We start from the raw sequence: 13,784 nt of genomic DNA on the forward strand, positions 1-13,784 counted from the left end.
AGACTGCAGTGAGATGGTGACTCTTCTCCACATATTGTAATTTAAAACCTCATGTTTTGTGTGTAATTTATTTTAAAAATAGGGATGTTCTGTATTTTGCAAATACTTGGCATTGACAGTATTGGCTGTGGTGTACTAACAGCTTTGACATCAGAAAAAGTAGGCAATGGCTTATGGCTTTTTATCTGTGATATAGGAGGGAACATTTGGCATGGAACAGGGATGCCAGTGATGCTGGAAGGAGTTGAGCTTCTCTTATTGGGAAGGAGACCCTTGGTATCGAACTGTATTTTGCCCTCTTACTTGCTTTCACAGCACTGATGACAAATGACCATGCTTGCACTGTATTTTTCTAGCATACCAGTAGTAAAAAAGATGATGTTGGCTGACTGCCATCTAACTTTGGAGATAGCTCCCTGTGGATGTAAGAGGCACTTGGAACTATTGCTTCAGGCTGTCCTTGGATTTGAGCAGATGTCCCTGCGTTACTTGTATGTATGAGAGCTTGTTTGTTCCCTTGTTTTGAGAGCTGTCTTTGCAACCAGAAAGACCAACAAATCTATGTCCTCTAAAATAACAGCAAAACTTCTAGAGTATGCTTTAGAAAAATCAACTCCAAACATGCAGCAGTTGCTGCGCATCTTTAATTGTTACGAAGGAAATCCTGGTGTAGTAAAAATTAAATCTTTATAATAATGTTTTCTGGTTCCACATCTGTGGTAAAACCATCACTTGTCATGGAATTTAGTGATGGAAAACACAGGCTAGATTATCATGTTTGGCTTTGTCAGTATAGAGGATCCTGTTTACGGGATGTTGTTCAGTGATTTGTCAGTGCACAGGGCAGTCTAGCCAAGCGGTGTGAGTCTCAGAGCTAGGAACTTGGGATTTTGATTTTATGGCCATTGATTTCATTGCTGCTTCCTGTGCCAAAGAGAAGGAAGGAGGGGAGAACAGTGCTATGCTTCCTTATCTGCAAAATAAATCAGTTTATGTTGTGTAAAGCTTGATTGCTTAGTCACTGATTTGTACAGTTTGCCTGGTGTGGATATTTCGGTCTGGTTGCAGAGTACAGGGATAATACTCTGTTTCCTCACTCATGATATTAACGTAAAGCTGCGAGAACCTCTCCCAGTTCTCAGGATCAAATACCAGTTGACTGCATACAGAAGGTGATAGGCTGTACTGGTGTCACCTATTTCCTTCTCAGTCACTGTTTTCTTCCTCAGCTCTCGTGCCATCCACTCACCCTTCACACACCTGAAGCACTGCTGGGCCTCTCGCAACAGAGGCGGTGACGGTACTCTCTGCAGCTCAGCCCCTGTCTCCTGGGAGAGTCGCTGCAGTCCCATGTTCTCTAGAGCTGTTGGCAGGGAGGAGCACTGAGGACAGGGAAAAATGATCTTTGGAGATTTCTTCTTCCCTGATCTCTGCTGTTTGCCTCGTGGTTCGCACCATACACTGGCTTTGGTGTAGATGTTCCTCACCAGTTGGTAAATACTGATGTAATCTACTTTTATAAAAACAACCTCTTCTGAAGGACATTCCAGAATACCCATAGGGAGGTTTTTTTCACTTCCCTTTTTGGTTTGAATAGTGACATGTTTGTGGGGTTTCTTGGTTTTGGTTTTTTTTTTTTTTTTTGCATGTGTATAGTTCTCTCCCCTCATGAACAGATCTGTGCAGGGCTTATACAACCTGCTAAAACTTAAAACTTGTCTGTTTTGTGCCACAGCATATGCTGGGGTTACCACAAAAATATCTGAGGGCTGGTGTTGCCTCTTGACTAAAGAAGCTTGAAAACAGCTAAGTGGTGTGTGTGTGTGTGTGTGTGGTTGGTTGGTTGGTTGGTTGGTTTTTCCCCCTAATATCTTATTAATGTAATATTTCTCTATCTCCCTCTCTCTCATATTCTCATCCATATTCTCTCTCTCTCACACTCATGCACTCGCTCTCTTCTGAAGAAAAACTTATCTTTCAGCTTAGTTCATGTTTACTAAGTTTCTTCTCCTATTCCTTTTCCTTGGATTCTTCCCAGTTCTGTCTGTATTTTATCGCGGTGTCCTACACAGAGAAAGCTGCTCAAATTGGAGGTTCAGTAGCACCAAAGTATTTTGTGTAGGTACCAGGCACTTGCCTTTTTTTTTTTTCCCCTCCCCATGTTTTGTGATAGCATCACACTATTGACTGCTTTCCAGCTTGTAATCATCAGTTATATTCTGCAGTACTACAGGCTTGTTATCCCTCACATTTACATTTAATTTTTCCTTCCAAATTGTAGTTACTTAGTTTCCTACATATAAATTCATCTTACAGTTTATTCATTGGTCTTGTCTTGTCTTGGTTTGGTTTGTTTTTTTTTCCTTGAAAGAGACTGGGGTTGTCTAATTTGTCAAGGTAATTTTGTGGGTTTTTTCTTTTTCCTTTTTTTTTTTTTTTTCCTTTGGATTGTTTGCAAGCCATACAGTTTGGTGCCATCATCCTATTTAATAAATGGACTCTATCTATTACGTTTCACAGATTATTAATGAAAGTATTTTAGAAGTGGGTCCAGAATAGATGACTGAGGGAGGAGGAGAAGAATCGCTCTGAGTCTTGTTTGTCACTCAAGTACTGCAGCCACCTTTCTTGGCCTTTAAGGAAGCTGGGAAAACAGCTCGCTCAGCAGTTTTACCAGTCAAGGAGCTTTGTGCATAATGAGGTTCTTCTCTCTGTGGCTGGAAGTGGCGTGCCCAGTCCTCTTAAGGAAAAAAAAACCAAAAGGCTTCTGAAAGTGGGGAAGATAAAGTGAAGGTTTGTTTGGTTTTGTTTGTTTTTTTTTCCTGCTGTGTATTTTTATATTATATTCTCGGTATTTTTCTAGGCTTTAAAGCACCTACAACCATGTTTACCTTCCTAGTTGTCAACATCACAATTGTTATTTGCTTGGCTTATACTTGTTTTGGCTGTTTCAAGTACCTGAGCCCACTGAACTACAAGGTAAGTGATGGATACCCAACACCTCCCAGCACCTACCTATGTGCTTGATGTGGCACCAGCTGTTCCTACTGGGCTGTTTGTGCCTTCTTGCTAACAACGTCTGTCCACAAAGGTTCATTCTGGTAAGATGGCTAAAGAGGGCTGATAGTAGTGGTAGGCTGCTTGGCACAGGGGGATGTCTGTCGGTGTTAGCAGGAGCTGAATTTGAGAGGAAAGAGCTGTATGGAAGAAGTGTGCAGGAGGATTGGAGGAGAGAGTACCAGCACTGCAGAGAGATCTGTCTGTGCAGGTGTTCAGGTGTTTATGATCTCTGTATATTGTTTTGACTTACCAATTTGATATTGTCTCTCTCCCTTTCCCCACTCTTTTCTCCCCTGTTATTGGTTACAGATAGAAGACACACAAGGTGAAAGAGGGAATGACACAGATGTACCAACCATCCCAACATCTTCTGTAAGAAGTTAAGAGTTACTCATATTCTCTTGCGTTTCCTAGAAAAACTTAATTTCTCACCCTGTTTACCAAAGAGCTTGCATAGGACATAGTAGTCTGAATGGACTGTGGGACCTCCCATATATATGTGGGACCAGAGAGTTCTGCAGCTGGGCTCCTTGACTGTTCCTAGGTGGTGTTCCAGAAGTACCTTCGGCTGACGTTTTAGGAGTAGTTGAGACACGCTACTCCCAGCAGCTCTGTACACTGTGTTCTGGGCTTTACACCAAATACCTCTCATCTGGACAGCTGCCACGTGCAGTCAGTTGCCAATGCTTTGTGACTTTGAATGTTGTGACATGTGCAGCAGGTGCCATGTCACCAAGGAAGGATGTGGGACTGAGGTAGAAATAGAGGCCTTTGTGCCACAGTCTGCAAGAGCAGGTGAGTGTTGCACCAGGAAGCCTGTTAGGGAACAAAAGGCCTTAGGTGTTAAGGTGAAGAATGGGAGATGGATGAAAAGAAGAGTGGCAAGGGGAAAAAATACCTTGGGTGAATTATCCCAGCGTTATGCTTTGAGAGACTAGTAAGGTCCTTAACACTTGTGATTTCAGATGTACGTCCCCCGAGTTTTGCATCATTCTACAGAAAGGACAATGCTTGCCCATAAGGAGCAGCAATCATATGGCACCATGGACAACACTTGTTCACAGGCAGAAGGAATCCCAAGCTTTTCTGCTGGACCTGCAGTTACTGAGCGAGCATCGAGAGGTTCGCTTTGAATGCCAAGGACTAACACAAGGTGGAGCACTTGGTCCAGGTTTAGGAGAACTAATTCCCCTCCACCACCTACTAAGTATTCTGTTTTATTTACATATTCCTGCCTACAGAAGAGGTACAGAAATAATTCACTGTGTGGTCTGCAGCTGTGCTTGGAGATTAAAAAGCAGATGTCTTGGGACTAATTGTATTCCAGGCTGACTACACACACTGTGAAACAAACATGTTGAGCACAGAGATGCTGATCCTCAGGGACTTCGCTTATGCTATCTCATCATTTGCCTTATGAAGATAGCTTATGCTGCATATAGATAACTGGTCACCAAAGCAAATGCAGCCATTGCAGCTGTCATTTATTTATTCAAAATAATTATTGCTCTTTTTTTTTTTTAAATTTTTTTTTAAATCAACTCTTTAGTATTTATAAACTTCTTGGGATGTGTTAAATCCTGAGGCAATGTCACTTTTGATGAAGATGCTGTTTGCGTGGGTGCTGAGGATGGTGTGTGGGAGTCTCTTCTCTTGTCACTCAAAGTAGTCATTGTAGACTTAACTGTGTTACATTTTTTCCTTAAAAGAGAAGAAGGAGTTACTGTGCACTTGGATACTAAAAGTACCAAAGCAAAAAGGCTGGTGTAAAGAAGGGAGTCATTTATCTGATAATGTTTTTATGTATTTTTTGGAGGGCGTTTAGGTCATTAGTTTCTGTTCACTATTTTTAAGGGCCTTCCACAATAAAAGTTCACCTGCCAACAATAAAGGATGTAAACATTTTATCTTTCTTTTAATCTTGGGTCAAAAAGGCAGATCTCTGGGTTTTCTCTATAGTGCCAATTATATGAGCTGTAAGATACTAAGTTTTTAAAATTATGTAGTAGGTGCCAATTTATTCCAAATTACATTGTGTCAAAGTGTAACTAATAATCACTAAGCAATAAAACACTGGGTTCAGAGAAATTTCAGGCTGGCTTGATTTTTTTTTTTTTTTTTTTTTTTAATTTTTGTGTATTTAAAAACGGTTCTTTCACTAGCTGCCTCACGGCGTGATCAATGTCAGGAACTGTTTATAAGAGCACTGTTGTGAGGCTTAGAATGACTGTACGTCCCATGAGAGATTGAATATTTTTAAATTTCTCTAGGGGATGAATCTTGGTGAGCTTTGGGTAGGAGAAGGTTTTGGCCCTCCCAAGCCCTCTGTTTGCCTGCTCATTGTTAAACTGTTAGTTCCTGAACTTGACCTTTTCTAGCATATCTGTGAAGCAGCAACATGCTGAGATTGGAGTAGAATTTGTGCCATAAATAAGTGTGTGCAGATGTTCAGTGTCTTGCAGGACTGCCTCCAGTTTCCCGAGACCTGGACGAATGCTGAGCAGGGGCCCTGCCCTGCTGCAAGGACCCTGCAGAGCTCTGATGACAAACCTCTCCTGTTGGTTGAAGGTACCTGTAATTCCTGGTTCTTAAAATGAAAGTGAGGAGCTTTGTCTAATGGAGGGGCATGGATTTGCGTCAGGGCCTCTTTACACTATCACTTCAGCGTTGCAGTTTAGTCAAGGGAGTTGCGTGTGGAGAGGGGGGAGTGTTTTGATTTTAGCAGTCGTGGTATTACTAGAGGTGTGGTACGTACCCTGGAACCAAGCAGAAAGAAAACCAACAGATTCCACATTTTATCACTTGTCTCCGAGTCTCATACAGATGTGAGGACAGAAGGAGGAGACAGGGCCTGTTGTATTAATTAGATCAGAAGTCTGTGATTGTTCTGATGCATTTCTAGCTGCAGTACCCCATCTCATACAGGTGGCTGCAGAAGCAGTGGACACTTACATCTATACTAACTGAGGAATCAAATAAATGATTCAGCTACCACACTTGTCCCGTTTACAGGGTGGCACTGTGGGATTTTTATACTCTGGTGTAACTTTATTGAGCAAGTGACTTTTGATATTCACTGTGAGGTTCTGTATGTCATATCAAGGACAAAAACTTTTGGTGATTGGATTTCGTTTTTGTGCTTGGAAGGCTGCTGAACCTTGGTGATGAAGCTCCTTGTGGCTGGTACAGCTTTGGTACAGACAGGCCCAGCTCTCATGTCAACTTGAATAAACCCACCTCCAGTCATGCGAACGTGACTCAGATACAGAATAGGGAAAACCTGCTAGGTAATGGAAAGTTGCATCTTGTTAAATAGTCACTGCAGGCATTTGAGGAGCCCATTCGTGTGTCTGCTGGGGAAACCACCCACATACTTCACTTACCTTGTAGCAGCCATTCTTGTTTGCCACTGTACTCTGCTGCAGTTAAACTCCTAGAAATGTCTGTGCTGTTAGGACATGCACTAGTTTGAGTAAAGGCTGGGATCACCCCTTAGTAAATTATCACAAGACCTCCATGATAGCAACACCCAAATTAAAGGCTGATTTATCAGCTTTGCTATGTTATGCTTGCTTCCCTAGTATCTTTTGGGTTGCTCTCTCAGAGCTGGAAGTAATTAGGAAACTGCACTGGCTCTAATTCATTCCTTCATGCTGGTGGATATCTCTGAGAGGATAAAATTAGATCAGCAGGAGAAACTCCTTGCATTCCTTGATGAGCCTTCGAGAAAAGCTGAGCGATGGAAGCCTCAACAAATGTGGATATTGGCTGCACTGTATTTGAAATTCATATTTAAAGCCATTGCACATTCTTTACTGTTCTTTTTATAAATCTTTTGGCAGGAAGCCTAAGCAAATGGCCCAGCTGGAGTTGCTGATTGTAGCTCCCAGAAGCCATATTTGTTGAGATCCAGCGCCTGCTGCTTGCCTTGCATTGCTCAGTTGGAACAGCTCCTCCCCCCCTACCTCGCTCCTCGCTAAGTCCTTGCTTGTGTTCTAGGAGCCACCGCCAGCAGCGCTCCCGGGGAACACGAATCCTGGACAAGTCTGACACTCGAGCGTGAGTAAGCCCTACAGTGTGGTCTGTGATGGGATTCTCTGTGACACAACTGAGGGGACAGCCTCTGAAAAGTGGAAGAACGGAGCTCATTTGATAATGTACAATTCACTACACTGCTCCAAAGACTTCGCTCTAGAGGATTTTCTTCTATAGTGAAGAAAATGCTATCTAGTATGCTGAGACTCCAAAAAAACTTGGCTTGTTTAGATATACCAAGGTCTGTGCCAGTTCGAGCTTATTCTGTATGCAGGCCCAATCTGGTTCACCTCCAGCCCTATTACAACACATCCTCAACACCCAAGTGATGGCAGTTTCTCATTTGCATTAGGTGCACGCGTTCATGCCTTGTTTTCCTTTGGGCTTTTCTCATGTCCTGAGCCAAAAGCAGATCCCTGTGCTGGCTAAGTCTTGAAATGCTTCAGTGTAGCTCTAGACCGTGTTCCTTCCCTCTTTACAGAAATCCAGTTCCTATCTCCGCTTACCCACCAATGCTAGTAGCATAACTGAAAGCTCTGTGTATGATCTACAGAGCGCTCATTTATTTACATTTGGAAGCCTTTTACTTTTATGCTTTTCAAGAAGGTGTGCTTGTCTGAGAAGCATCGGACCATAGAGTTGTTCTCCTGGCTCTTAGCAAAAGTGAGGTGAGAGGCACAGGAAGATTCGGGGAGGAGGGGTCTTTTTCTGTCACTAACACAAACCCAAGTCCCTTGAGTACAAGCAAGAGACACACTTCATTGTCTCTGAGCTGCACCAATACAAGGAAGAACAGACTTTTAATTCCATATGATGGCCAGGACTGTAACTTTCAAAGAGGACATGTGTCTTATCTTCTTAAAGTGGTCTTGCCAATTCCTTTTCTAGCTAATCTAGACAAGACTTCTCAAATTATTCTGCCTGTCACCTGTCTGTAACAGCTGCAAGCACCTGTTTCGGATATTTCAGAGGTACAGAAGTTACTCATTCTTTTGACAGCTGTCTGACAGATCAAAACAGAAAGGAAATGTCCAAAAGTGGAGACACTGAAGATTGGGTCTTTATAACGGAACATTCTTCCCTCTGATTCTTTGATTCTTGGGTTAACTCCTGGCTCTTGCTTTGTATCCAGCATCCTACTGGTTAGGCTGTAGCATCTCAGCTGCAAGTGCAACTTCCCAATTTTTTTGTGCTCAAACACAGAGCTCCTGGGTTACCTTCACTTGTTCTTTGTCAGCAGAGTCTGTAAGCATTTGTTGTTTGGAGAGAATGTGTGTCAAGATCAGCTGTCTTTCTATTGCCTGTACCATAATTAGCTTTCAGTTCTTTTGATGAACCAACGAATGTGGCCCCATGAATTAACTGGTATAGTTACACAAAGCTGCTTCTCCCTACTCAGTGTGCCTCCGTTACTAATCTCTTCCAACCAGGAGCCTGCAGTCTCCATTACAGGGTGACTCTCACCTCCTGGTTGGAAGCAAACATGTTTGCTTTCCTGGAGGAGGATTTGTTCCCTCCTGTAGCAGCTTATTTCCTCTCTTTTTAAGTGAGTTCTGCTGTAATAGGTGTCTGATCTGCTCACTTTGGAATAGACTGAAAGTTCTACCTCAGGACCAACTTTTATGGCTAGTGGAAAGTAATATTCTGTATGTTAAGTAAGAATTTCACTAACTTAATGAGCTAAATATATTTCCAGGTTCAATTCTGGATGGGGTTCTCCTTCCGCTAAAGTTCTGGTTTGGAAATGTCTACTGATAGAAAGTTTGTGGTCTTGAGCAGTCCAGAGTTTCCTCCCATCTTATCATTTCCCTAAGGTGTGCTAGGTATGTGACACGTATGATATAACACAGATATGATAGTGTCATTTTAGGGCCTTAAAACACTTTTATCTTCCAGACTGTAAACTGATGATTAGGTTTAGATCTTGAAGTAAAATAGCTTTTTCTGAGAAGTCACAGAACAGTGGTTGCAAGATCTGAACGCTCTGTACTAGATCTGTGGATGATATTCAAGTGGGAATGGGTAGAACTATGAAGAGCCAGAAAGAGAGGGAAGTTTTCATATTTGTTTCTAGACTCAGTGGTTAATTAAGTGCTGGTCAGTAGTTAAGACACTCTTCTCAAAAGTTATGTTTGTTTAGAATAGAGTTCTAGAAATCTAATGTATGGTATATCATAAGGTACTCCTAAATAAAATAGGAGCCAGAATTTGTTACTGTCTCATTATTACTGGTGTGTGGTTGTGAACCTCCAATTTTTATGTAGTGATGTGAAAGGGTGAAAGTTTGTGATGGAAGTTAGTTGCTATTTTTGAAAGGTATCTCTCTGTTGTGCTTCTCAGATGTTTGTTTAATTAAAAAAAAGTAAAGGAGGAAGACTGAGAGCAGAGGGAATGCAAGATAGATGTATTTTTGTACACAGCTCGCCTTCCTTCTGTATGAAAACCTTTCATGCATGTAGTGTTTTAAACTTGGCTTTTCAGATCACCTAGCTTTATTACAGCCTGCTCTCCTGAAATGTAAAGTACCAAGTTGCTTCTTTCAGGTGAAGATGTTCCATGTCAAAACTTATTTTGAATTCTAATTTTTTTCCCTAAGGCACATTATCAATTTTTTTTTCTCTCCATCTATAGACATAGAGAAACAAAACCAGCAGCTATTTCCATAGAGGCAAATGGAAAAGGAAGTGATTTAAAGAGTTGCTAAGTACCATAATTTGGTTGCAGGCATTGAATTTTTTTATGACAGGGTTCTAGCTTTAGAAAATAGAGTAGGGTTTTCTTATTCTTTTATATTTGACGTCTATAACTTCAAAGTTGTTCCTAAAATAGGAAGAATTCACTCCTGTCTGAGACTAGAAATCAGAACCTGCTGGGAAGGGCAAAAATTGAGAAATAAGTCAGTTGTGCCCATTTGAGAGGAATCATTTAAGCAATTATTTTTGTTACTCAGCTTCAAAAGGGAAAAGACATAATGGTGAAGTTAGGAGAATTACAATATGTGTGTTCTGCAGTGTGTTCTCCTCAGTTTGTGTGAGATCCCTTAATCCTTCTTTGTCTCTGGTTTCTCTGAAACATTAAGAATGCCTTCCGATCACTGCAGAAGGCTTTTATCAGCCACAAAAGTCTTGGAGTGATGCAATAAAAAATTCCATGGAGACAAAAATGCAGGGGTGGACCATAGTTCCCTTGAGGCTGTACAAGAATTCCTCGAACTCAAGAGATACAAATGTATTTACATACAAAACCAGCCCAACAATGCAGGCTTGGTTGTGAAAGAGCTTGGAACTGCTGGAAGATAAAGCTGCTCTTAGACTTCCCTCCGCTGGGGGAAGCTGAAAGGTTAGTAGGTGGGCTCTGAGCAGAGATGAGACCCTCCAAGGCAGCGATGGCCACAATCCTCCAGTGAGGGTCTCAGCTGGAGCAGAGCTGCAGCCCGAGCTCATGAAACAGCTCCAAGCGCGGGGTGCCACACAAATGTGGCGGGAAGAACGTTAGCTGGGCTGGGCCCTCCCCTCCCCTCCGCTCCGCAGAGGGAGACACCGACACCCCTCGCTTGTCCGAATACCTGGGGGTGGGACACATCCCCATGCTCTCGTGCAGTGGGCAACGGGGAGCGAAGGAAGGATGGGGTGTGTACCAGCAAGCCCCCGTCAGCAGGACGGGCAGAAGCTGGTTTTGCACTGGATGCGGAGCGGGTACCGGTGTGGGGCACATCAGGGGCTGGGAGGAATTTCGGAGCTGAGGGCGCAGGGCTGGGCCCCTCGCCCAGCCTCGGGGCAGGAGGCTGTGCCAGCGACGCCGGCCCGGTCGGGCAGGGCAGCGTAGGCAAGGTGATGCAGTGGGTCTCCTTCCTTGCACCTCTTCCGTGCTGCTGAACCAGCTGTGAGTTAAACTTGGCTCTCTGTGAAGACCGTGGTGTTGGGACCTTTGACTCAGTAGCTGGGTGGTTGGGTGTAGTTTTGTCTTCTCGTGTTTCTGCTCACCCCTTCTCTGTACTGTGCTCCCTCTGCACTCATCGCCTGCAGTGGTTTGAACCGCTGCTGCAAGGGGGATTATCTTTAGTTTAAGAAGATGGAAACTCATCACTTAAATCTCACTTACCGTTCGTCCTGTCCTCAAAACTGCAGACGTTCAGTTACTAAAGACAGGGAGGGCGTGAGCATCCTTAACATCTTAAAATCCAATCAGGAAGGTATTTTGAAGACTGACGTGTGGACTACATCTAGCAAGGGGAAAGAGCTGTCACTCAGCACAGATCTGTTACTAAATACTGCTCTCCAGAAGACAACTGACAATTGTAATGGGGCTAATTCTTCTAGCAGCATTGGCATAACACCATCAGGGCTGTCTGGCACTGCACAGGATATTTCTTCCACGGAAGAAAACTAATTCTAAGCAAGATGGTTTTAGTGTGAGTTATGTTCCTTAAAGTGCTATTACAGCAAGTAAAACAAGTGGCATCGTTTCTCAGTGTTTTAAAATAAGCTACCCTGAAATCAATATGGATTTATTCCTTGTCTCTTCCCACAGTATCCAGAAGGATCTTTCCATTCCTCTTTCAGACAAAAATGTATCTTCATTTAAAGCATATTATGTATTGCACCTGCTGTAAAACAGAATGTGCATTTGATTGACTGTCTTGGACTGATCAGTCCCTGCCCCCAAGCAATTCCAGCTGACTCAGTGGTGATGAGCAGTGCCCCTTATGGATCTAGAGCTAACTGTGATGCTAGACTTAACAGATTCTGTTTTTCACTAAATGATGGTTTCACTTCCTTTTCCATATTAAAGTGTGATTTCTATTCATATTTTTTTTCATTCATAATCTGAGTAATACCTGACTTTTCTGTTTAATGTACGGGAAGTCTTGTCTTGTTTAGTTTTATAAGATCTCCAAAGGCTGCCTATAGCGGCTTGGATTTTTCAGGACTTTACGCTTTGTAATTTAAAAAGCAGAAGTCAAATTTGGTTGTAGTGGGAGTTGAGCTGGAGCTGTATGAGAAGATGATGACCTTACTAGTGTTTTTCCATACCAGAAGCAGATGCTTTCCAAAGCACTTCAGCTGCGGGGGGACACACACACAGAGTGTAAGTTCTGTTTATTTTCAGTGGCATCTTCATGGTTCTGAACCTCTTATCCAGACTCTTCATGGGCTGTAACTGGCTAATTAAAAAGCAGGGTTTAGGTCAGCTACTTCTGGTTTCAGTGTGGGATAAATGCATGTTTTGGAGCAACTTAAGGAGGAATGGCTGTTAGGACAGCAGTTTCTTTGAGCAGAGACTTTGGGGCAACTTTGGTCCAGAAACAGGAGCTTCATTGAGAAATGGCTCTGGAGAAAAAAAAAAAAAAAAAAATGTTTTGAGTATCAACATGTCACCAGATCCTGGGTTCTCCTGAAGGCCATAGCTACTCTTTCAGAGAGTCCTGGTCCCAAGGAACAGCTCGGCCAGCCCAACAGCAGTGCATCTGGCCTGTTCAGAGGAAACTTTGTTCGAAGGGCAGGTACTCAGCTGACTCACTTGTTTAAGAACAAGTGTAACAGAGCAGGGAGTCCTTTCTTACTGCTTAGTACTATTGCAGTAATCTGATATGCAGTTACTCACCAACAGAGAAGTTAAAACTATTTCTGATTATCTGACTCTTGCACTGCTTGCTGCAGTACTGCACCAAATAACGGCCCATTAGCCAATACCAGAGCGTATCAGAAGTGAGTCTGGATTCACTCAGGGTGGTTCTCAAATCCAAATCTCAGGCTCGTGGGAGAGTTGTTCCCTGCAGGGAGAGATGTAGATACTATCACTAGCCCACAAACACTTCAATAGGATTAAAGCTCACGCTACAGGTAGTGGGATTGGCTGTGTTTTGCTAAAAACAGATGATTGTTTTGAAAAAGGGGAGGGGAATTGACGGCAGGCTTTACAGCTGGCACACAGCTGAATTTTATATTCTTTCACATTGTCATAATATTTCTCTGAATCTCTGTATCTGAGGGTAGGTAAGTAGGTGATGAACAACAACTGCTGATAGCTGTGGGCTTACAGTTTGAGAAGTGTGACATCAGAATTCAGAATGACCTGTGCTATTTAGCAGGCATTTAATTATAATTTCTAAGCTTCTAAAGTCCGCACCTTTTAGGTCCAGATTTTTTTCTCTTTCAGACAGTAGCTACTGAAACCCATTTTTGTGTTGGATTTAGTACCTCAGTGCCTATCTTCTATATTAAATAAAACTGACAGTGTGGACAGCTCGTGTTTGTGGTGGGCTGAAGTGGACTTACCTGGCATGCAGAGCAGGGCAAGGACGTGCTCGTTTACGGCGCCTGTGCATTCTCATTGGCGCAGACTGCTGAGCACTGAGAGGCATATTTAAAAATAGAAAGGCTCTACAGGCGCTTGGTTGGTTGTTGTCCAGCTCTCACTGGTGACTGAGCCTGGATGAGCTGCTGTAATAGAAGATCACAAGACAGGGTCCTGATGTGCCTCCTTTCATTGAGGCTGGGCCCCTTCAAGCAGATCTGCTCCAGAGGGGAGAGAGAAAAAGCTTCGAGCCTTCTACTTGCATCTGAAAATCGGTTTGGCAGGTATCATATAGCAAACTTCCTTCCCACTTACTTGATCTGTGCTGTGACTGAACAGTCCCTGGGGAAGTGTTGGGTGATACCGGTATATGGCAGTGCACCCCGGCAGAT

General features: G+C 42.9%; 1 protein-coding gene across 7 annotated transcripts in view; it reads left to right on the forward strand.

The window, feature by feature from the left end:
* TMEM63A (transmembrane protein 63A) overlaps window positions 1-5,148 on the forward strand; it is a 33,079-nt gene extending 27,931 nt beyond the window's left edge. The window contains exons 21-24 of one of the 7 annotated variants that reach the window (XR_006164991.1): window positions 316-2,118; window positions 2,521-2,793; window positions 3,370-3,432; window positions 4,026-4,078. Coding sequence is in view for 1 of the 7 variants with exons in the window: in XM_042789257.1 (XP_042645191.1) it covers window positions 2,864-2,979; window positions 3,370-3,432; window positions 4,026-4,193 (347 nt within the window). In the remaining 6 variants the exon portion in view is untranslated. Of the gene's footprint in view, window positions 1-315; window positions 2,119-2,520; window positions 2,794-2,863; window positions 2,980-3,369; window positions 3,433-4,025 lie in introns of those variants that run through there. The other 6 variants (XR_006164995.1, XR_006164994.1, XR_006164996.1 and 3 more) reach the window with 6 other exon arrangements.
* The last annotated feature ends 8,636 nt before the right edge of the window (window positions 5,149-13,784 follow it).

This window comes from Tyto alba, unplaced genomic scaffold (assembly GCF_018691265.1).
Source record: "Tyto alba isolate M040663 unplaced genomic scaffold, T.alba_DEE_v4.0 Super-Scaffold_16, whole genome shotgun sequence".
Lineage (NCBI taxonomy): Eukaryota > Metazoa > Chordata > Aves > Strigiformes > Tytonidae > Tyto > Tyto alba.